Source organism: Rhinolophus sinicus, chromosome 1 (genome assembly GCF_057876585.1).
Source record: "Rhinolophus sinicus isolate RSI-liver-muscle chromosome 1, RSI-T2T, whole genome shotgun sequence".
NCBI classification, from domain to species: domain Eukaryota; kingdom Metazoa; phylum Chordata; class Mammalia; order Chiroptera; family Rhinolophidae; genus Rhinolophus; species Rhinolophus sinicus.
Window position 1 is genome coordinate 58,556,074 of NC_142501.1, and position 24,258 is coordinate 58,580,331.

At 46.6% G+C, this 24,258-nt stretch overlaps 2 protein-coding genes across 13 annotated transcripts in view; both read left to right on the forward strand.

Moving 5' to 3' along the window:
• KIF5A (kinesin family member 5A) overlaps positions 1–10,232 on the forward strand; it is a 28,265-nt gene extending 18,033 nt beyond the window's left edge. Inside the window, exons 18-29 of one of the 3 annotated variants that reach the window (XM_019742229.3) lie at positions 62–126; positions 236–345; positions 748–849; positions 1,532–1,592; positions 1,817–1,888; positions 2,049–2,153; positions 4,847–5,063; positions 5,312–5,465; positions 5,774–5,856; positions 6,259–6,286; positions 6,735–6,849; positions 7,936–10,232. In XM_019742229.3, the coding sequence (XP_019597788.1) occupies positions 62–126; positions 236–345; positions 748–849; positions 1,532–1,592; positions 1,817–1,888; positions 2,049–2,153; positions 4,847–5,063; positions 5,312–5,465; positions 5,774–5,856; positions 6,259–6,286; positions 6,735–6,813 (1,076 nt within the window). In that variant the 3' untranslated portion in view covers positions 6,814–6,849; positions 7,936–10,232. The other 2 variants (XM_019742230.3, XM_019742231.3) reach the window with 2 other exon arrangements.
• A 2,559-nt stretch (positions 10,233–12,791) lies between these two features.
• On the forward strand, positions 12,792–23,785 carry PIP4K2C (phosphatidylinositol-5-phosphate 4-kinase type 2 gamma). Of its 10 annotated transcripts, none has more exons than XR_012493929.2 (13): positions 12,792–13,247; positions 15,840–15,937; positions 16,594–16,690; positions 17,057–17,200; positions 19,720–19,866; positions 20,058–20,096; positions 20,691–20,804; positions 21,178–21,445; positions 21,613–21,716; positions 21,913–22,004; positions 22,291–22,822; positions 22,907–23,011; positions 23,493–23,785. XR_012493929.2 is itself a non-coding variant. In XM_019742262.3 (11 exons), exons 1-10 carry the CDS (start codon positions 13,074–13,076, stop codon positions 21,991–21,993), a joined length of 1,266 nt encoding a protein of 421 aa, XP_019597821.1. In that variant the 5' UTR covers positions 12,792–13,073; the 3' UTR covers positions 21,994–22,004; positions 22,291–23,785. The 10 variants fall into 10 exon arrangements, 4 of the variants coding, with proteins under 4 accessions (XP_019597821.1, XP_019597820.1, XP_019597823.1 ...); XR_012493930.2 differs by having other exon boundaries at positions 22,291–22,748; XR_012493927.2 differs by having other exon boundaries at positions 12,798–13,247; positions 21,913–22,822.
• Positions 23,786–24,258: the final 473 nt, after the last annotated feature.

Consider the following 24,258-nt stretch of genomic DNA (forward strand, 5'->3'; position numbering starts at 1 on the left):
ATGTGAAGTTCTTCCTGGGGGAGGTTGGTGTGATGTAAGCTGTCTTCCCACCTTTCCTCAGAAACTGTGCATGAAGTGGCCCTGAAGGACAAGGAGCCAGACACACAGGATGCAGACGAAGTGAAGGCAAGTGGGGAAGGTGTGGGGATGACCAGGGCCTGGCAGGGCTGTGCTGGCCCTCAACAAGCTGGTGTTGGGGAGTCTGGCTTTGAACTTGGGATGGCATTGTTTGCAGAAGGCCCTGGAGCTGCAGATGGAGAGCCACCGGGAGGCCCATCACCGGCAGCTTGCCCGGCTCCGGGACGAGATCAATGAGAAGCAGAAAACCATCGATGAGCTGAAAGAGTAAGAGTTCCTGAGGGTGGCTCCAGCCTCCACCTGTCCTCTCACCTTTGCTATGCCCACTCAAATGCTCTTTCTGGGTCCAGGATCTAGTTCTTTAACTTCCATGTATCATTCCTCCAAAAATGACACGACTTTGCAGCCCTATTCCAGGAGATACAAGGTGTAAGAACCAATCCCAATCCTCGAGGCTCTTCTGACTAAATAGCTCAGGGTTCCTTATTCTGTCATGGAAACAGTGGCTTGAGTCTGCCTGTGATATCTGAAGGTAGACAAATCAATTCTAATTAATCAATTCTAATTGGACTCACTTGTACAAGAGGGAAAATGCCTGAGGAGCTGGTCTTCCCTTTTCCTGTCATTCACATCCTTTTGTCCTCTCCAATACCTCCTTGCCATCCGCAGCCTGAATCAGAAACTCCAGTTAGAGTTAGAGAAGCTTCAGGCTGACTATGAGAAGCTGAAAAACGAAGAACATGAGAAGAGCACCAAACTCCAGGAGCTGACGTGAGTCACGAGTCCCCCCCGCAGAGCTGCAGCCACATAGCTGAGACTGCTACTCAGCCACACCTGCAGAGGCAGGATGCAGTGTAGAATATGGTGACCATAGGAAGCAATGGCTCAGAAGAATAATTTGATGGGGTGGGGAAGGAAAAACATAAAAGGAGACTTTCAGAAATGAACTCTGTTGAGTATTCGCTGACATGGAAAGATGTTTGTAATATTCTGTTAAGTGTAAAACTCATGTTACAAAATAGCGGGAGTGGTGTGAGCCCATAAAATGTATATGGGATGTACATGCATAGAAAAAAGTCTGGAAAGAAGGACACCAGAATTAATGGTGGTTTGATCTGTAGGTAGTAGAATCATGGGCTTTTTATGAAACTCGTTTTCCTTATCTTTTTTTGTTTTTCATTTTCTAATTTCTGCACAGTGAAGATGGGTAACTTGTATAATAAGTATATATATATAAGTAATTATATATATATATATATATACATATATATACATATATATGTATGTATATGTATATATAGTGTATATATGTGTATATATCTATCTATATCTATATCTATATCTATATCTATATCTATATCTATATCTATATCTATATCTATATAAGGATTGGAGGAAGGAGGAGAGAGGAAGGAGAGTCCTGAGAGATTCTTCTATCTTCCTCTTCCTCCAGATTTCTGTACGAGCGACATGAACAGTCCAAGCAGGACCTCAAGGGTCTGGAGGAGACAGTTGTGAGTGGTTTCCACCTGTGCTGAATCTCTTCCCCCTGATTTCTTCCTAACCCCATTCCTTTTGCCCTCTGCAAAGTCAGTTTGTGGCATATATAATCAGAACGTATCTTTCCCAAAAGGAATGAGTGACTCACTTGACTAGATAAACTGAAGTTTCCAGTAATTTCAGAGTGAGAAGGTCAGCCTGGTATTTGGCTACCCCAGTCTTTCATCGTTCTTTCCAGGCCCGGGAACTCCAGACCCTCCACAACCTTCGCAAGCTGTTCGTTCAAGACGTCACGACTCGAGTCAAGAAAGTGAGTGCCACCCTCGCTCAGGCTCTTCCCAGCCCCCATCTTCTCCTCCTGTTCTCAGGTTCCTCCAGCCACTGGTCTCCTGTGGGGCTGGCTTGGCCTGGTCTGGGTGGGACCTGTTTAGCTTCAGAACAGCCCCATCTTTCCCTCTGTCTATAATCAGAGTGCAGAAATGGAGCCCGAGGACAGTGGGGGGATTCACTCCCAAAAGCAGAAGATTTCCTTTCTTGAGAACAACCTGGAACAGCTTACAAAAGTTCACAAACAGGTAAGAGTGGGGGGAAAGGTGGAAGAGAATTCTTGAGGCCAGGTGCCTAGGATACCAAATCCTCAGTGGCCCCTTGAATTTAGGAAAATCTACTTGCATGCTTTCCTTATGTTTTCCCACTAATCCCTTCTTTATACCATATTTGGTTCCACTTTTACCTTGTTCTTTGTTCCCTGCCTGTTTCCCCTTCTTAAAGCCCCCAACCTGCCTCTGCTCAAAGTGGAATCCTCAAGCCTATGTTATTGGAGGGAGAGGTTAAAACTGATAAAGGTTTCAGAGGCATGGGACTGTAACGGTTCATGACGGGTACTGCTTACACTGTAGCCAGAGACAGAAAGCAGTGGGACAAGAAGAAGCCAGGAAAGCTGGGCTTTCTCTTTCTCTCACGGAGAGAACTCCATCTGCTTAGGCCTAGGGCAGGCATGCAGGCCATTCAGTGATGTCCTCTAGATGGCCCAACCAGCCCCTGGTCAGGGCCAGGCAAAACTCCTGGGTATTAAGTTGCTGCCTCTCTGTCCCCCTCCTTGCTGCTGCGGTTCCTTAGGTGGATGACTGGGTTTCAAAGGTATGGGGTGGGGAGGTAGAAGGGAAAGTCCAAAGGAGTCTGGACAGGAAATGTTTGGTACAGACAGAGCCAAATAGCTGAGCCTTGAAAACAGGTACAACAGTCTGTCAACAGGCTCTTTTAACTAAATCAGAAAATAAACCGTAACCTATACTTCATTCCCTTCTTTTCAAATCCACCTTAAAATTCCATTTAGACTCATGTTCTCACTAAACTAGAGCTTAAACTTCTTTTCCTCCCAGTGCACTGCCCAGCATATATAGTAAATACTCAGTACAGCTTTCTTCTTTCCTTCCCTTCCTTTCCCTTCCCTTCCCTTCCCTTTTCTTTTCTTTTTTCAGTAATGAAAAAAAATCCCAGAACTGTGTGTCGCAGTGATAGTCTGCAGGGTTTATTTGTTTCATTTGGGCCTGCAGAGAGCTTTACTGCCATCTCTTTCCTTTTGCTTATTATAAAACAGTGTAAAACATTATAGAAAAATTAAAAGACATGGAAAAAACATTTGTAATCAGTTCTGCCATTCTTTTTCATCTCTGTGTGTTCATTTTCCTTTATCTAAATGCATATTATGTTACTTTCTCCTCATTTTTTTATTTGACAGTTATTTTTTTATTTTTAACATTTTTTAAATTTTTTATTCATTTTTTATTTATTTTATTTTTTCATTAGTTCCCCCCATTTTTTTATTGTGGGAAAACACACATAACATAAAATTTGCCACCTTAATCATTTTAAGTGTACAATTCAGTGGTATTAAATACATTACAATGTTGTACACCAGTCACCACCATCCATCCGCATAACTCTTTTCACCTTGTAGAACTGAAACTCATATCCATTAAATGATAACTCCTCATTCTCCCCTACTCCCTTCCCTTGGCACCCACCATTCTACTTTTTGTCTCTATGATTTTGACTGCTCTAAGTACCTCATATAAGTGGAATCATATAGTATTTGTCCTTTGGTGACTGGTTTATTTCACTTAGCATAATGTCCTCCAGGTTAATCCACATTGTGGCATATGTCAGTAAACCACAGGCTATTTTCTTTCCCTGCATTGAAGTCTCCCAAAGACTAGAAACTACTCACTTACAGGACAGAGGACTCCTCAAAATTTTCTACCTCAGCAGACCTGAGGCTAGAAAGGAAAATGAGAGAGATGTAGAAACTTCTCCTTTAACAGAATCTTAAATAGCCAAGACTACAGCACCGTTACTAATTAAGCTAAGCTATTGTCACAGCAAAACACTCTTTATAATCTGTAAGTTATCCAAAGGTAAAGGGTCACAGAAGTGTTTCTAGCTCTGCCCTTTCTCCCAGTGTTCCCGGCTACAATGATTTCCCTGGTATCTTCCAAGGCCAGCTTCTTTGGCAATCTGTAGAGCCTCCAGTCATGTGTGAGACCCTGTAAAAAAGATCAGGAGGTCTTTTCTGGCTGTAAGGTGGTTGCTACCACACTGTAGCTTAACTTAAGTAGGGGAGGGATAGCCCAGGAAATCCTTGAGTGGAAAAGTAATGAGCACAAATGTTTGTGAACCTCAAACATTTTCTTTCCTTCCTCTGGGGTGTTGTGTGTGTCGGGGGGTAGGGGATGAGGTGGGGGCTCCTGTATTCCAGCTTCTGCTGCTGCTCTGCTCTGTACCTCACCTACGCTCAATGCCATATCCACCCTCCAAACTGCGACTGTGCTCTTGCTGCCCCGCCCTGTGCATGCCCATAAAGCCGTCTCTGGGTGAGGGGGTGCTTCATCCCCATGGTTGCCCTGGAGCTGTTGGTTTGGCACAAGCTGTAGGATTCTGGGGAGGGGTGTTGTAGGCCAGGAGGAGACACGGGCAGGGCACTGTCACAGGAGTTCTGGGCCACAATGGATTCGGCACATTTTGCTGCCCAGAAAACAATGTGACTTTTTAATGCCTGACCACCGTTTCCTCAGGAAGAAGGAAAGAAATGGCTAAAACAGCATATTAGGTAAAGAGATTGAGGCTTTTCAAGGAAACATGTTCTCCATCTTCTCTGACTTGATTTTTCTTTACTCTCTCTCCCTACCTTCACCCCACACTCCACTGTTGGCTCTCTCTTGGGTCCATTGCCTTTCTTTCTGCCTCTTCCCTGGGGCTCACCCCACAGCTGGTACGTGACAATGCAGATCTGCGTTGTGAGCTTCCTAAATTGGAAAAACGACTTAGGGCTACGGCTGAGAGAGTTAAGGCCCTGGAGGGTGCACTGAAGGAGGCCAAGGAGGGTGCCATGAAAGACAAGCGCCGGTACCAGCAGGAAGTGGACCGCATCAAGGAGGCCGTTCGGTACAAGAGCTCTGGCAAGAGGGGCCATTCTGCCCAGATTGGTGAGTGGGGAGTGGGTGGCAGTAGGCAAGGTGGGGTTATCACTTGGGGAAATTCAGCAAATTCTTAAGTGTTAAGCAGCTAGATTATTGCTTCTTACTGTACCCTCCCCAGCCTCACCCCATCATCACCCCCAGAAAGTATAAAAGTGAATTACCTTATAAGCTACTCAGTTCAACTCTAGATAAATGACTGCAGGGACCAGGTAACAAATAGCTTCCTCAGGGTCATTTTCCTTTCTTTACCACAGCCAAACCCGTCCGTCCTGGCCATTACCCAGCGTCCTCTCCCACCAACCCCTATGGCACCCGGAGCCCTGAGTGCATCAGTTATACCAACAACCTCTTCCAGAACTATCAGAATCTGTACCTGCAGGCCACACCTAGCTCCACCTCAGATATGTAGTGAGTGACCCTGGGCGTTGGCTGGAGTCCCAACCCAAGGCTGTCTGCACCCTGTAAGGCATAAGGTTGGGTCAATTATTGGGTGAGACATAATTCTTTTCCTACGTGGCTTCATTAACCCTTTCTCAACTTCACACCTATGATTAGAAGGTGGGCATCTGCCTTCCCGGCCTATGTTTGCTGTCATCTGTTCTCTGGGATGGGAGGGGTGTATGGCTCCATTCCTGAGGGTGAGTGTGGCTGCATGGTCCTTGGAATGGCGGAGGGTGCGTGCCAGAGGCTACATCTCTCTCCTCTGCTTTATCCAGCTTTGCAAACTCCTGTACCAGCAGTGGGGCCACATCTTCTGGCGGCCCCTTGGCTTCCTACCAGAAGGCCAACATGGACAATGGTGAGTGAAAAAGATGGGTCACCAGCCTTTGGGATCCCGAGGGCAAGTTGACAAGTATAAGAAAAGTAAGTGACCCTGTACCTACAGGTTGAACACTGCCCATCCGTTCAGGGTACTGGATTCTTAGAAGTAGATTACCACGCCTGCCCCACCCTCACCTCCCTATCCCATCCCCTTCTCCTCTCCTTCGTGAGGGGTCAGGGAGGCTTCTTCTCAAACAAAATAATGATGCAATGGGGTAGTTGTAGATGAGTGTCACAGAACCAGACAACAGCTAAACTCCAAAGAGTGTTACCCTTTTACCTAAGGGATTAGGACGAGAGAGGGTTTGCGGAGACTGTTTCTAACACCCAATCTCCTCTTCTTCTTCTTCTAATCCTGTGGTCTCGATGATCTCTTCAGGAAATGCCACAGATATCAACGACAATAGGTACACCAATCCCCACTGGTCTTGGGTTCTCCGGGTGGGACCAGAAGAAATGATTCAATTTCCCTCATGCCCTAGTTAGGAGTTTCCCTGGAGCCTTTCCTGGGAAGGAGGAGGAAATGAGAATTGGTCTTGCCATCACTGTGTCGTCAGGAGATCCAGTCAGTCTACATCCCCTCCTCCAATCCCATCTGTGGCTACTCCCCATTCCAGTGGGGGGAATGCTGCAGACATCTGAGGCCTTGGGTTTCCTTCCTACCTTGGGGAACTTTGTGGCCTTGGGCAACTCAGCTCCATCTCTCTGGCCTTGCTTTTCCCTGTATTCCTATAAAACCCAAATAGTCCCTGCCCTTCATTATTTCACAGGAATGCTATGAGAGCAGAATGACAGGAATGCTTTCATTTATATGGGGCTGACAATGCTGTGATTGTGCTGGGTCTCTTCTTCCAGGAGTGACCTGCCATGCGGCTATGAGGCTGAAGACCAGGCCAAGCTCTTCCCTCTCCACCAAGAGACGGCAGCCAGCTAATCTCGCACATGGACTACTGCATACCTGCACTTTCAGGTAGTTTCAGGCCACTTCTGACCAGCCTCAGGTTGCCTCCTTTCTTGTCCTCAGCCTCTTTGTTTCTCCCGCTTTTTTTTTTTTCAGTCTCCTCAAAACTTTTACTGCATAGTTGTCCCCCAACTCCTGCTTTCCCCTCCTAGGGGCGATGTCTGTGATGCCCCACCTCCTCTGGATCTCCTCTCCCCGCCTTACGCTTTTTCCCTTCTGCAACAGTAGTAACCACAGTTCTGCCTTTCTGCCACTAGGGGTCACTGCCACATGTCAAAAGAAGTGAGAAAGGGGAGGTCCATCTAGAGGCACAGACAGATAACAGAATGCAGTAGATATTGGAAGACCTTGAGAGATCATCTAATCCTCCCTCGGCCTCCACCCTCAAATAATTATGGGTGGATAGGTATTTTCTAAGACATCTCTAGTAAAGGAGATGTTTGACTTATTCCTGCATCTGGATCCTATACTAGTATCTGTGTGTCAACAATAAGCTTTAGGAAATGCCCCGGGAGTCTAACTTTTTGTTTCTCCAGCTGCGTTGGCAGCATTGCTCTCTCATCTTGCTCAGTGGAGATGTAGAACAGCTGTGTCCCCACCTCTAGGCTGCCCCTTCTCCACCGCTGTCTCCAAGTCCTCTCGCCTAGCAGCACAGGCATCTTTCTGGTTCCTATGTGTCACCAGGTTTCTCGCCATGGTTGCTCTTGGGCCAAGAACTGGGCACTGGGATCCTGTTTTAGGGTCCATTTTGGATGCTTGGAGAACTAGAAATGAAAGAATACAGCCAGTCTTGTACTGGGCTGCATCCAAGCGGAGCCCTCTCCAGGGGTTTTCCAGTAGAGTAAGCCCCCCTGTCCAGGGATTTTCCAGGACAGTAGGCCAAGCACACAGGCAAAAGGCATGAGAAGAGGTAGGAATGGGGAAGGAGGAGTTAGGAAGATCTGGGGTGGAGTAGCGGGGGCTGGGAGGTTGGTGTCCAGTCATTGGAATGAATGGAACAGGCCTGTAAACCAAAGTGTCCAAATGCCACACTGTTCCTTTTCAGTGGCTGGGCCACAGGTGGTTCCTCACAACCTCTTTCTCTTTCTTCCTCAGTTTCTAAGAGGGAATGAGGCCTCTTCTCTCAGCATGCTGCAAACCTGTGGTCTCTGACGCTAACTCCCTCCCCAACCCTTGTTGTTCCGACTATACTATGTTTGATGTCTTCTCTTACTCTGTATCTCTTTGTACTCTGTATCTATATATCAAACGCTGCTACTATGTCTGTGTCTTATTCTCCAAGTATCTAATGATGTATTTAGCAATTTCTAAGCATAGTATACTCTCCTCATTTGGGGCAATAGAGAGGAGGGCATGTCTCTTCTTTCTCTCATATATGCGTTTCTCACACTGCGTGGTGTTAGTCACGGAGATGATAAAAGGAAAAATGGGAGCTAGAGGGCTGTGATCCTTCACACACACGCGCGCGCGCACACACACACACACACACACACACACACACACACAAAGCCTTAAACAGAAGAATGTCGTAGCATCATAGGAAGATACAAAAATAGGCTCTTCCTCCGTCCTTTCACATATAGCACAGGGGAGGGTAAAATGGAAGGACTACTAAATTATATGAAGAATTTTATTCATACCCCTCACCCAAACTGAGGGATACCAGGTGTGTACCTCTGCCCTCTGCCTTTTTCCTCCCTCTTCCTATTCCCCCAGGATGACTGAGAACATGGATTCCTCAAGGGACCACTTCCCTTTCTCCTCAAAACTCCTTTTGATATTCTTGACCCCAGAGCTCATGACCAGAACGTAGAGTTGCTTTGAAATGTTTTGAAAAATGGAGGAGGCAGATCCTCCTGACCAGTCTGTCAAATAGTTGCTCATCTGCCCATGGTAGTTATAGGCAGGCATAGTCAAATGACCGCTTCTTTGGCTGTGAGGATGAACAGGCTGGGAAATTCCTAAGTATTTTTTGCTAGTAATGAGCTGGGTTCCTTTCTCTGTTCCATATTGTGCTGCATGTTCTTCCCATCTCCACCTATTGGCTTGGGGGCTTCCGGTTCATTGGCAAAATGTCTATTTTGAGATGCCTTCCTTTCAAGCTAGAGCCTGCCTTTTCCCCAATATACATTAATTTTTTTTTTTTACAATGAATTCCTTACATAATGTCCCCATCTGGTAAGTGCACTTTAAAGAAAGGGGCAGGGCAGATTTCCCAAAGGTGGAGGAGCCCAAGGGCTTGAACTAGGGGTGTCTCCTTCCCCAGGCTCCCTACCCACCATGTAATTGATAGGACTATGTTTTGGTTTCAGACGTCCTTTCCTTCCACATGGTGCTAAGGTGGTTTTTCAGGTAACTAACTGCAACGATGGAGAGTGGAGGTTACAAGCCAGTCCAAATCAAGAAAGAAAGTCTGGTGTCCAGATATCCAGTCTTATCTAGGATGGAAGAACAGAATTCCCCCAGCAGCAGAGAAATCATCTCCTAGCTTCTAAGTCAGGAAAGAAAGCTCATTGTGAGTGTTAGTTGGTAAATACAGACCGCATTGGCCTAGAACTCCTTCAAGAAAAAGAAAGTCCCTTTTCCCTTTACCTATTGGGCCGCTTTTAGCAATTAAGGAAAGCTGCAGGGGGAAAAATACAAGAGGGATGTGGAATAAATCCAAGGCAGTGATATTCAAACATTTTTCAAAAAAAAAAAAATCTTACATAGAACCCTGGTATAAGAAATAACTAAAAGTGAGGCAGACCTGGGCAGATTGCATTTTCTTTATTAGGTGGAAAATGCTTCATTCATTGAGGAGTCCTGAACAGTCCTAAGAGACCCTGAGGCGTTCTGTAGTTTGAAAACCACTGCTCTAAGGGGTCCAATCTGACTTCCCTGTCCCAAGCTTGCAATTCATAGCAAAGACCCAGTCAGAGAGGAAGAAGACACCTGTGCACCTGTAGACTTGTGCTAATATTTGCCAGGATGGCATTTAAAACTCCAGTGGGTTTTATGTAATCTTGCCACCAAATGAGTCTTTTAAAACACGTAAGAAAATGTGAATGTGTAGGGCAGATAAGGAGAGGTGACAGAGGAAGCAGCCTTCTCTTTAGCAAGATGTAAGGGAAATAGAATTCACTTACATAAATCAGAAACGACACACACACACACAAAGCCTTCACCAGAAGGTTCGCCCTACGTCTTCCTCCTGCTCCCCCGTCCCTCCTTCCACAATACTGCATCCCTTTCAGAGAGCCAGGTTCACCACAAAGGGTACCTGGCCTGCCCACTCACATCTGCCAAAATGTTGCATGCCATCGTGGAAGATAAACCAAACTGCACAAACCCCAGTGTGTATTTATTTGATGTATATAGATACCTTTAAAATAAAATAAATTCAATGATGATTCTATGGTGTTGTAAATCTTTTCCCTCCCCAGTCTCTCCTTCCTTTGCATATCATGGCATTTGACAGTGTGGTATATATCCTTCCAGATGTTTTTCTATTTATACACACGGTTTTGGGTTTTTTTTCCCCATTTGACAATATATCCTAGGGATTCTTTTCATGTCAATACATATAGATTTACCTAATTAAAAATATATGTAAGGGCCGGCCCGGTGGCTCAGGCGGTTAGAGCTCCGTGCTCCTAACTCCGAAGGCCGCCGGTTCGATTCCCACATGGGCCAGTGGGCTCTCAACCACAAGGTTGCCAGTTCAATTCCTCGAGTCCCGCAAGGGATGGTGGGCTCTGCCCCCTGCAACTAAGATTGAACACGGCACCTTGAGCTGAGCTGCCTCCCGGATGGCTCAGTTGGTTGGAGCGCGGGCTCTCAACCACAAGGTTGCCAGTTCAATTCCTCGGTGGGCAGCGCCCCCTGCAACTAAAATTGAACACGGCACCTTGAGCTGAGCTGCCGCTGAGCTCCCGGATGGCTCAGTTGGTTGGAGCCTGTCCTCTCAACCACATGGTTGCCGGTTCGACTCCCGCAAGGGATGGTGGGCTGTGCCCCCTGCAACTAGCAACGGCAACTGGACCTGGAGCTGAGCTGCGCCCTCCACAACTAAGACTGAAAGAACAACAACTTGAAGCTGAACAGAACCCCCCACAACTAAGATTGAAAGGACAACAATTTGACCATTGTTCCCCAATAAAGTCCTGTTCCCCTTCCCCAATAAAATCTTAAAAAAAAAAAAAAAAAAATATATATATATATATATGTAAAACTTCATCTATTCTATAATTTATTCAACCATTCCACTACTGGTGGACATTTATCTAGGTTGTTGGTAATTTTTAACAAAAAATACTCTCTTCATTTTTTCCCCCAAGACCATCATCACTTCAGTCCCAGCATCAATTCTGTCCGTCTCGAGCACGTCTCTCTCCTGCTCTTGCCAACAGCTCAACTCTCTTGTCCCAAGACCATCTACCACAATTACCCTTCTACCCCCCATTTTACAGCAGACCCTTAACCTGTCCTCTGCTTTTACCTCAAAGCTGCTGAGATTCATGGAGAAAACTGCACCACCAAAACACCGAGGCAACTAAAAACAAAGAGCCTGCAAACCTAACTGGACCTTCCTTGTGTGTGTCCCTGCTCAGTTTTCTCTACCATGCCCCAGAGCAACTGGTCTAAACACACACTCCTCAAGGCTCCTTCTCACCTTCCTGTCTTAGGCAACAACTTTGCTTTAAAGGGAAAATCAAAGCAATTGAGATGAAATTATTCATCTCCCTCCCCCCAAAAAACCTACAAGTAACTCACATATACCTGTTCAGATCCTTTCTTTTTTCCTTTCCTGGCCCTTCTCTGGGCCAAAGCAAGTCCCTTCTAGATCTTCATTCGGTAGACACTCAGAATCCCGATATATAATAAAATAACTAAAAGTGATGCAGACTTGGGCAGTTTGCATCTTCTTTGTTAACTTCTGTCCCAATGATTTCTTCCCTTCTTGTAAGGTCTCTCTTAAAAGTCCCTCCCTTTACTGTGTTTCTCTTTAAGCAACTCCCCATCTTGTTTTCTTAAAACTGAAATTCCTGAAAGTCCCAGGCTTCCCATCTCCACTTCCTCACCTCCCACTCATTCCTCAGCCCACCTTGATCTGGCTCTTGCTCTGTTGAACCTGCTTTTCCAAAGGTCACTAGTTACCAAGTACAATGGGCACTTCTCTGTCCTTGTCTTGCTTCACCTCTCCATTGACATCTGACACTGCTCTCCACTTCTTCCTTCTTGAAACTCAACTCGCTTGGCGTCTGTGACCCTGCTCTCCTGGCTCATTCTCTGGCCACCCTTTCTCAGTCTTCTCCCACCAGCCTCTTAAAACCCTGGGTCTATCCCAGGGTTCAGCCCTTGGTTCTTTCCTTGCCCTCTCTGGGAAACGTCATTCACGCCCACAGATTCCACAACAATAATTAAATCTGTACCCCAGTATAGACCATTCTGCTGAGCTCTCAGGCCAAGTGTCCAATTGCCCTCAGATGTTCCTAACACGTTCCAAACTGAACCCATCTCTTCGCCAAAACTGCTCCTTTTCATTTCACCACTCTCTCTTTTCACCTTAGCCAGAAACCTGGGAATCATTCTCAGTGTCTCCCTTTCCCTCAAACCCTACTAAAAATCACTAAGAATATTCCAAACCTACACCAAACTATACCTTTAGATGCCATCCCCTTCTTTCCATTCCAACAGCCACTGTTTTAGTTCATTATCTCGCGCCTAGAGTTTTGCAGTACTCCAATCACCCTCCAGAATGATGCAGAATGGTCCTTCTAAAAGCACATTCAATGCATTAAAGGGTTCCCCAGCTAAGGGTTCTCCTACGTGGTTAAAAAAATGCTTTGGGGTTAGCCTCAGGCGGGCGGTTACTCTTAGAAACTGGGCAAAACCAGCAGGCGGCGACTTTGCAGCAAAGAACACCTCGACCGAATAGGGAAGCAGGCCAGCCGAGGCCACATCCCCACGGCCTCGGCGGCCTGCCAGGGCCTCGCGGACTGCGTCCAACCTTCAGTGGACACGGCTTCCGCGCGCCCACCCGTGTGCCAGGTGAGCCCACCCGCCGCACAAGCACTGGGGCCAGCGGGCGCCAAGGGGCGGAGCCAGCCCCGCCCCGCCCCACCCCAGTCGCGCGCCTGCGGGCCAGCCTCCGGTCACGTGACGGCGGCGCAGGTGAGCACCGCTTCCGGGGTCGGGAGCCCGGATAGCTGCCGGCTCCGGCTTTCACTCAGCAGGGTACGCGAGAGGCCATGGCGTCCTCCTCTGCCCCGCCGGCCACCGTACCAGCGACGACAGCGGCCCCCGGTCCGGGTTTCGGCTTCGCCTCCAAAACCAAGAAAAAGCATTTCGTGCAGCAGAAGGTGAAGGTGTTCCGGGCGGCTGACCCGCTGGTGGGCGTGTTCCTGTGGGGCGTAGCCCACTCGGTGAGACCCAGCCCTGCTCCCCGGTAACTTTGTCCGAATCCCTCAGCTCCTGCGCCTCCGGGCGTCCCTGTTTCCAGGCTCCTGTCTCTGGTGCCCCTCGCGCTGCCACTTTTCACCTGGGCTGTCCTGTTCCCTGCTCACCAACCCCCAGATGTTCTTCCAAGTGGCTTCTTGCGCTAGACTTTTTTCCTTAACCGTAGACTTTTGTCTCCCTCTCCGTCCTTTACTTCTCCACCCTAGTTCCGCCTTCCCTGCCTGAAATCCAGCTCCCTGCCTCCTTCCTGCCAGGTCCAACCTCAGCCCCGGGCTACGGAGACCGGCCGGGGCCCGGCTTCTGCTGGAAGGACATTAGGGGGAGTGGCTTTTCAGAGGTGGTGGTGGTGAGGCCTCCGTTAAGAGAGTGTATATGTGGAAGGGGAGCAGGAAGGGGAGCTGGGTAAAGGGATCGTTCACTTTCCTTTCCACCTTGCTTTCCAGCCGCTGTCCCTGACTTTGGAACCTTGCCTTTGGGGGAAGCTCCAGGTTCCCTGGCCCTTCTAATCCTGCTTGTCCCTTCTTTTCCCTTCAGGTACAGCATTTTAGAGCAGCTACCCCACCCGAACCTAGTGGTTGCTCTCACTCAGCCTTTGGTCTTAACTGCGTCCCTATTGTTGGCTGGAGTGATGCTGTTTGGTGTAAATGGGGGTTACCTTTGACGGAAGAGGTGGCTGCGGAGCTCTGGTCCTCGGGACACTGGTGGTGAACTTTAGAAGCAGGAAACTCCTGTAGAGGGTGTGGCCTGGAAATCCAGGGGAAGCCAAAGAGGCCGGTGCATCTCCTTTCCTGAGGATACCTCAGGTGAAGGAAACACAGCCATTGCCTCCTTCTCTAAGGTCTGGAGTGGGAAGGATGCAGTGACCTTGAATGTGACAGGCAATGTTGTATAAATCAACTTCTTTGAGTTGTTACAGTTATGGAAAGGTTGTGGAGGTGGAAGGGGGTGAGGAAGAATACAGTTTCTGTTACATTAATTTGTGGTTTAAAATGTTGTTTGGGGTCTGTCAGCTCTCGTTTGCTTTTGTGACTCTGGACTGCTTCCAGCTCCCGGGGTGGTCATGTCTCATCAGCGAGTACCCAGTCTACGGCACTCGGTATGAGTAAGGCTGGTGGAGGCAGGGCTGCCTCTTACATGTACCTTCCAGGTGACTCATCTGTCCCTTTGAGTAACTTAACAAAGAGGGTTTTCCTTTAGTAAGAATTGGGAGAATTACACATAAGACCTGCCTCAGCTTCCCTAGGTATATATGCTTTAGCTTCAACACCCCACCTTCCAGCCAACACACATTTACTTCAGGTTTCTGGAATGGAGAAATTCCTTGAACATATGTCTTGGTGATGATTCAGCCTGCTTAACAGCAAGTGGCGAAAAGATGGGGCATGAAGAACTATAGATGAATTTTAGGCTGGGATTCTCAAGTGGCTTTTTTTTTTTTTTTTTCTGGAGGAGTATGCTCTGTCCTCCTTTTCTGCTGAGAATGCGAGGAGCTGGGATTCACTGCAGTATATAGGATTATTCTGGGATTCACTGCAGTATATAGGACTGTACTTCATAACCTCTGTTGAATGATCAAGTAAGGATAGGCAAGGCATCCATTTATTAAGTTCATAAACACTTCAGGACCGCTATGTGCCAAATATTTTGCTAGCTAGACATCTGAGAGATGCAGGCATCTAGAACTGGTCTTGCCCTGTAAAAGCTCACAATCTAGATGGAGAACTTATGTAAACTAGCGATTAGTCATATGATAAGTACACTGTTAAAGGTGGGCAAAAGATTCTGTGGCAACACTGGAGAGAAAGCTCATTTCCTTGAGATTTCTTAGTAGAGGAACTCCCTTTCCACCCTGAATTAGCAGACTGTTGATTCTGGGGGCTGAGAAGAACATGCGATGCTTGTATCCTTTGGGCTGTGGGTTGGCTTGACATTAGTGAACAGACACCTAATAAGCTCATATCCTCTGCTTGCCTGTGTTCTCTCTGAAATCAGCTGCTCTTCTCTTACTTTATACATAGGCAGGTGGGGACCTACTACAGAGAACTGAGTCAGAGTGGTCTGGAAGCACTGGTCCTGTTTGTAAGGAGATGCCTCCCGCAGGATATGGACACTTCTTTCTTAGTGCTCTTGACCCCTTAGAGTCCCATTAACTCTCTTGTGTACTTTGAAAATGCCTTTTGTTTTGTTTTTAATGGAGCATGGAACTATTTGTCTTGAGTGTCTTGAGTCTGCTGGGGGTATTTTTTTTCTTCTGGAATTTCTCACAGCTTTAAAAATAGTCCTGAGTTGCTTACAGGGTTTGCCTGATATAAAATGACTGTTGTGAGCATGAAGTTCCATGGGGGCGGGTACGTGAGGGGCTGTGTGTGAGGGTTGCTTACTGCTGGGCAGCAGAAGAGGTCAGACATATTCTCTCACCTCTGTCAAGCGAATGCATACCAGTGTTTTTAAAGGAATGAGGTCTGAGTTGCCCTTTTCTGACTCTTAACCAGACACAGTATATGAGTAGCTCTCCACACCCCTCTTCACTGCCTCCCTATTTTGTTTTGGTTTATCAGATCAATGAGCTCAGCCAGGTGCCTCCCCCTGTGATGCTGCTGCCAGATGACTTTAAGGCCAGCTCCAAGATCAAGGTGAACAATCACCTTTTCCACAGGTATGTGGGGATTCCTGGCCTTCTCATGTCAACCTTCCTCGAAAAGAGTAAATAATTTAAGAGTTAAGATTTGATGAGTTGAAGATTTTAGATTTAGAAGGCAACTTACATGTTGTATTGTCTAACCTCCTTCCCAGGGCAGAAATTCAGTATTTACAAAGAAGCCATTAAAATAATTTTCAGTGTTCCCACACCCGTATGCGTATGAACTAGTTTATCTCTCCTCTTGCCTAGCAACTCCATAGAGTAAATACCATTACTTTCTGGTAGGGAGTCCCTGAAAAAAATGCCTGAGTCCTCTAAGCCCTCCTAGTATCAGAAGATGCCATTCAAAGCAGTGGCACCTATTGTGAATTTTAGGATGTTTGTAACTTGCTTGAAATTTGGGAAATGCTGCTGTGAGGGTGGACAGTAGATCTTAGTTCTACTTAAGACACTTAACTAGGCCTATGATTTAAGCAGGTCACTCAGGTACCCTGAGCCACAGCCTCCCCTTCTATAAAATGGGAATAATGCACCTTTAAAGTACCTCACAGGGTTTTATGAGACTCAAATAAGGTAATATGCGTGAAGGTGCTTTATAAACTGTCAAGCCCTATATAAATGTAAGGTAATATTGTTACTTTGTTTTCTTACCTTCAAAACCCCTATTTCAGGGAAAATCTGCCCAGTCATTTCAAGTTCAAGGAGTATTGTCCCCAGGTCTTCAGGAACCTCCGTGATCGATTTGGCATTGATGACCAGGATTACTTGGTGAGAGTCTATTATTGGCTAAGGGTAGTCCTTTCTCCCTAACAACTGGGGAATCCCTGTGACAGTCATATTTTGGAGAAATGAGAGCCTTGGCAAGGATGATTCTTTGTGTTTTTGTTGTCACAGGAATCTTCAACAATCTGGTGAAAGCTATAAACCCTTGTCCTTGGGGAAAAAATGTATATATGTTTAAAATTTTGCTCTACTTTGAGTCCATATGTGGACACCATATTAAGAACCCCTGCCCAATCTCTTACGCCAAGGTTTTATCCACTTTCAGACATGTTCAGTTGACCATCATCCTATGACTTGCATCTCCATATAAAGGAGGGAGGAAAAGAGCCTTTGGCCTATTTGTGTCCCCAGGTGTCCCTTACCCGAAGTCCCCCAAGTGAAAGTGAAGGCAGTGATGGTCGCTTCCTTATCTCCTATGATCGGACTCTGGTCATCAAAGAAGTATCCAGTGAGGACATCGCTGACATGCATAGCAACCTCTCCAACTACCACCAGGTCAGGCCTCTCTCCAGCCTTTTTCTTTCCATCCTTTTCCTACTCATAGCTCAGCTGCCAGAACACATAGGGAGGCTTCCTATTCCTTTTCCTCCCTACAACCCAGTTTTCTCCCCAGGAAGCACTTGACATCATGTTTTTGAAAAACTAGAAATTCCAACAAAAGAGCCTCTGCATACCGAATTGTGTTTGACTACATAGAAGAATTTCGATGTGATCCTTCTCATTTGATACTTAACAATCTAAAACCAGTCTGGATTGATACATAAAGGGCACACGTGTAACAAAGTATAGACAAAGTCAGAATTAGTGAAGTGTCAACACCAAATATACTACTATCAGGAATAAATGCAATTTGGGGAGAAAACCAGGATAAGTGCACAATTGGGATAAATTGAAGGGTAGAAACCATGATCATATCCAGCTCTAAATTGGTTTAGGGAAGCTATTCTGTCTGATTAGATTAACCTGGTACATGGAGTTTCTGGAATATTTTGGTGATAAAAATACTGCCTGAATGTCTTTCTACTGATGAAAAATCTCACTTAAATCAATGAGCAAGGAATAAATGAAAGACCATCTTTGGTTTATCCAATAAATATTGAATGTCTATTATTAGTAGGCCCTATGTTAGGCTGTGGAGAAAGAAATGAATGAAATGGTCGTGGCCCTTGAGGATCTATCTCTTGATTTAATGGCAGAGTCCAGTAAGCTTGCCTTAGCACACGGCAAGATGTGTGCAATAGTAGAGGTAGGTACAGAATGCTCTGGGGGTGCAGAGGAAGAGCATCCCAACTCAATAAGGGGAGAAGGTACACTTGGGAGGCTCAAAGAGAGTTTTTTAGAGGGAGTGTCACAGGAGTTGATTCGTGAAAAGCTGGAAGGAACTAGCCATTGGGCAATGTGGAAGAGAGCATTCTAGGCAAAGAAAAGGAGCACTTGTAAAGGCACAGAAGCATAAGAGAACTTGGTGTTAGGGAACTGCGAGAAATTGAGTGTGACTGGGGTATGGTATTGCAGAAAAATAGTTAGGCAGGTGCCAGATGGTGAAGGGTTTTATAAGCAACACAAAGAGTTTGGACTTTATCCTGAGGATGGTTTGCAGGGGAGTGATATGCATGTTATTTAGAAATATCCCTGTGACAGCACTTTAGAGAATGGACTGGAGGGTGGGGGGATATTGGGAGTGGAGATACAGTTAGAAGGTACTTGTAATAGCCTAGGTGAGAAATGAATGACAGAGCCTGGAGGAGCAGTGGCAATGGCGTTGGAAAGGAAAACTTAGGGGAGAATTGTGGGCATTAAGGCAAACACACCTCCAGGTAGGGATACTGGGGCCCCATTCACCAACAGTTGGGAAGCAGAAAAAGAAACAGGTTTTTGGAGGAAGACAGTTCTGGTTTAGACACTTTGAGTTTGGGGTTTCTGCAGTTCATACAGATACCAATGTCCAGTAAATGGTTGGGGAATGGAGTTCAGGAAAGATGATTAGAGTAAAAGTGTAGATTTGAGAGTTATAGGTGAAGAGGTGGTAATTAAAGTCACAAGTATAGATAAGCTTATTGAAGGGAAGTGTGGAGTAAAATGAAAGGAAGTATTGTGCAAAGAATGGTTGAGGATAGACTCTTAAGGAGCAGCTGGAGAAAAGAGCCCCTAAAGAAGACTAAGAGTCAATGGACACTTTTAATTATTTATGCCATACTTCATTCCACACAGGATTGGAGGACAGAGAGGAGGGGAATCAGAAGAGTGGTTTAATGGGAGCTGAGGGGGAAGAGAGTTTTAAGGAGAGACTGGTCAGTAGTATCATGTGCTCAGTAGATATATTACAATGACTAGATACTCATTGGATTTGGCAACTGAGGGATTTGGGGGAGGGAAGAGTAGAGAGATTTCAGAGGAGAAATGAGGGTCTAAGTCTTATTTCACTGGTTTGAGGTGTGAATAAGACAGGAAGTGGATTAATTGCTGACTACTTTTCTGAGAAGGTTGGCTATGAAGAGAAGTAGGCAGCAGTATTGAAGGAGAGAGAGATGGAAACATTGAAAGAGGAATAATTATGTAAGAATCCAAATTATAGGCCATCATGCAAACATTTTTACTACGGGAATCTGGCCCACCAAGAAACATTGATCTAGATAAAATCGGTTAGTTGATTTGATAAACATATGTAATTTCTAATCCTGGTTCTGTGACCATCTGCATATAAAGAGGGTCTAAAATAAGGATAATAACACCTACATTCCCCGTCTCAAAGAATGATAGCTATGAAATGAGAGAAGGCACTTTAAAATTGAGCCAGTATGCAAATGAATTAAGCAGAGGAGATGAGGATTCGGAAACTGCGGGCAAAACCAAGGGCGTCTTCAGAAAGCGCCCACCACTTTTGACCTTCTTGTAGCCTCTCTACTTGAAGCTTTCTGCCCACTGGGGAATGGTAGTGTTTGAATGCCCACCCGTGGGCTGTTTGTGTATCTGCTGCTCAGCCTCCCCCTATTCTTTCCTCCCTTCCACCCCAGTACATTGTGAAGTGCCATGGCAACACTCTGCTGCCCCAGTTCCTGGGGATGTACCGCGTCAGCGTGGACAATGAGGACAGCTACATGCTTGTGATGCGCAACATGTTTAGCCACCGTCTTCCTGTGCACAGGAAGTATGACCTCAAGGTAAGGAGAGGAGAGCTAGGGCGGAGGGGGAGGCTCCTGATAGCCTGAGCGTGGGAAGGACCCGGGAAGGCACTGGATGATTCCTTTTAAAGGAAAGAAGGCTATGGGTTTGAGTACTTGTCTTAGGGGCTGGATGTTGACTGTTCTTTAAGCCACTTCTGTTGACTTGATCTTTGGGTCTCTTTCCACAGGGCTCCCTAGTGTCCCGGGAAGCCACCGATAAGGAAAAGGTGATACTAATTTTAGGGTGAGGGATAGGGGAGGGATGAAGATGAAAGGGATCTTCTTAGGATAAAGAGGCAGGTATTACCAGCTATTTATTCTTATCTTAAACCCCTGACTAGGAGAGAGATGTAAACATGTACCAATCCAGGGATTGTGTGGAAGGGGCAGTGGGAACAGCTGCTTTGTAACTGGCGTGGGTTATTATTCCATTTGGAAGGTTTGGGGATGGGTGAGAGTGTCAGACTTAAAGAGCACAATGCTTACCTTCCGCCTCCCACTTTGGGCTCTCCTAGTCAAGCAGCTACTTTTGCTTAAGAAGAAAGAAAAGTCAGCATCAAGGGCCTTGATGAAAACCATAAGCAGAAAGTAGTGAGCTGTGATTTGGGGTACATCTACAGTGACTGAATCTGGGGAAGCCACTGGAAGTGAGAGCAAACTCTGGGCCAGCATCCCGGTGTGGAGTCAGATGAGAGAGGGGCTATAGGATCTCTCTCTCCTAGAGCCCACTGAGTTCCAGATAGAGCCCTAGAGAGAGCAGGGCTCTCTGAGGCCTTGAGGGAAGGGATAGATTCCCAAGACGTCCCTTTACCTATTCTCAGGTTAAAGAATTGCCCACTCTTAAGGATATGGACTTTCTCAACAAGAACCAGAAAGTTTATATTGGTGAAGAAGAGAAGAAAGTATTTCTAGAGAAGCTAAAGCGAGATGTGGAGGTGATGATTGGGGTGCTCTGGGAAATGGCTTTGTTTCCTTTTTTGCTTCCCTGGGGGCAGTTGTCTCTCCATTCACGATATGAGGGAACTCCTCCCCTTTATTCTTTGGGTTCTCTGCATGTCGGGGAGTTGAGTATGAGACATGGAAAATCCCTAGAGGTAACCCATGGAGGAGGTGGCTGGAATGAGCTAAAAGAATAATCTTAGACACCAGGACGTTTCGGTACTAAAGGACAATGGTATACTCCCAACCCTCAATTTTTATACATCCTTTCTCCAGGAGGGCTCCAGAAATTCAGGGGTGGAGGTATAAGGGTGGTACCTGGGAGTGGGGTGGGAGATCTGGGGTGTCTGATTTATCGGTGGGTCTCAGTTCCTCGTGCAGCTGAAGATCATGGACTACAGCCTTCTGCTGGGCATCCATGACATCATGCGGGGCTCTGAAACCGAGGAGGAAGGGCCAGTGCGGGAAGAGGAGTCAGAGGGGGATGGGGACTGTGGCCTGACTGGACCTCCAGCTCTGGTGGGCTCCTATGGCACCTCCCCCGAGGGTATCGGTGGCTACATCCATTCCCATCGGCCCCTGGGACCTGGAGAGTTTGAATCCTTCATTGATGTCTATGCTATCCGGAGTGCTGAGGGTGAGAGAGATCCTGGAAATTTTGACGTGGGGACGGTGGTCCTTGGGGGATGGAGACCAGGGTGGTGGGTGGAGAGTCCAGTTAGCTTTTCAGAACAGATCTGACTGGTTCCTGGGGAGAGGGAATTGGGACTGTACTTGTTCTTCATTGCTGGTTACTCTCCCCAGGGGCCCCTCAGAAGGAGGTGTATTTCATGGGCCTCATTGACATCCTGACACAGTATGATGCCAAGAAGAAAGCAGCTCATGCAGCCAAAACTGTCAAGCATGGGGTGAGGGTTCCCCAGGGCCTTTCCTTTCCTGTCTTGAGTTCACTGTTCTTTGGGAAGAGAACCTCTTGTGCTAGAGCAGTGGGGTGGCCAAAGGATGAAGGGTTGGGTATAGAAATGATGTGGGATGGAATGGAGTATGGGAAATGGGAAAGAGTGATGGGGTGACCTGACACCATGTTCCAAATCTCTCTCACAGGCTGGGGCAGAGATATCTACTGTCCATCCTGAGCAGTATGCTAAGCGGTTCCTGGATTTTATTACCAACATCTTTGCCTAAGAGACTCCATGGTGACTGCTGCTTTATGTTCAAGGTGGTGGGGTTCTTCAGAGAGGCTTGGGGGAATTGTGGATATTCTGGCCACTACTTCTTCTCTTCCTCTTTGCTAAATTCAGGCTACAGGCTCTGTTGAGTAGGCTCTTTGTGGCCCTCAGAAATACATCCTTTCTACACTTTGTCCAGTTTTCCTCCCTCTCTCCCTCTCCTCCAAGAAGTCTGCTTGCTTCATTAGAGTGTAATTGTTGACTCTCAAGTGCCTTGATCTTTGTAAAATGTCCCGTTGTTTCTGTAACATAGGAGGAGCTGGGGGAAGGGGGTTGTTTGCTGTCTTCAGGACCTGATTGGACAGATGGACCTGGCTCAAGCAACTACTCTGGATGCACTTTGCTGTGTGGGATGAACTAAGTGTCTGAATTTTGCTGATAACTTTATAGAACTCATTATGGAATGCTTCCTTCTGGTAGGCCCTGGGGTGGAAGACTTTCATGATACTACAGATGTGGGTGCAGGAATGCACACATATGATGGGATATGGCCAGTTTTACACACACAAGTTGGGTGGAGAGTGGTCAGCAGGCTGGCACCTCATGCAGGTGGGACCTAAGAGGACTCTTGTGATTATGCAGGGAACTGGAGAAGGTCTCTGTCAAGGATTGACTACTCTCCAATCTCTTCCCTTACCCCACTTCCACCACCACCCCTGTACTTGTGGGTGCAGGAGCCCAGAGATGGATGGCCAAAGTGTTCAAGCCTAGGTGAAAGTGTTTGACTTTTGCTGCTCTTCCCCAGGATCGTACACCCCTCCTGGCACTGGAACCCTTCGGTGGGGGTATGGCCAGTTCTGGAGGCTGGGATGATGGGCCAGGGGTATAAGGTAGATTCCGCATGTTAAATTTCCCTTCTTCATGTCTAGCCATCCATGAAGTTTTATTCCCAGGAGAAGGGAATATCGCTACCTGGGTCAACCCCGGCCATTTTAAGAGGATGGAGGTCTCAATTATGGGAACCTTCTCTGGAGGTGTGTGCCTAGCATACTTCCTTCCCCCACCCACTCTCAAACCTTTTTCCCAGTTGGATTTGTTATTCTGTTCTCTTCTGTCCCGTCTTATACTGCTACTGTGTTTCCCAGGGGACAGATGGCCTTCTTTGTCATCTTCACTCTCCACCCCCAGAGAGGAGTCAGAGCCATAACTCAATCACCCTGCCCCCTCCAAAGATAGTTGAGTTGATGCATGATATTCTCAGAATGTAGAGGACCATCATGAGCCCAGATAGCGTTCTCCCCTCCCGCCAATGCCTTTGGGGCTAAGGCTGCCATTTCTGCTATCCTCCATACCCCTTGAGGCTCCTACATTTTTTTCTTAAACACAAAGATGGGCACCAGCAACTGGCCTGTGGGGATGCAAAGATTCTTTTCTCTGTATCTGGCTGGACTGATCTGTCTCACAAGAAGTCATGAGGTCGTAAAGAATTCTTTCTCCCCTCCATCTTCTCCAAAGAAAGAAGAGTCCCCAGTTAAGGATTGGAGCCCCTGTGATATCATCCTGTCTGGAGCCTGATGGATCTTTTTCATTCCAACCATCTACCTTTCCCCTGTTGAATGCAATAAAACTCCATGACACCAGCAACTGTTCTTTAGAAATGTGTTTTCTGACCATGTGGCTGATGTATCATGAGCAGTATGGTCTTCATTTGTTGCTTCTGATTTTCATCTTTTTTTATTAATACAAAAGATCTTGTGTATTTACTCCCATTGCTGTCACTATATAGAAATTAAATTATTGAATCCAAATCCCTTCACAGAAATGCCTCTTTTTTTGTTTGTTTTGTTTGGTTTTCCTTTTCTAAAGAAGCCTGTGCTTAGGGGTACACGGACCAGGTGAAGAATTCTGATCTTTAAGGTATTGGTCCCCTAACTAAGGGTTTGGGTTTCTAGATAGATGGCTGTAAACTTAAAAGTTTGTGAGGATTGTGCATGGGAATGAAAACTTATTCTTCCACTTTGTGGCAGTTCAGCTATAGGGGGGCCAGGGAGAGCTGAAATGATGTGACCTTCCCTTTTCCCCCAGGGTCCTGGGCTTGGTCACATCTCCAACTCTGTAAAGGTGATGGTCTGTCAGCCTAGCAGCTAAAAGAGAAGGAATTCAGTGTTCCCCCAGGCTTCCTGGGAAAGATGTCCCCTGCCTGGAGGGCAGGAAGAGTACAGTAGGGTCCTGGGAAAGTGAAGAAGAAAGTGACCAACCCTCCAGCTCAGAAGGGGAGTGA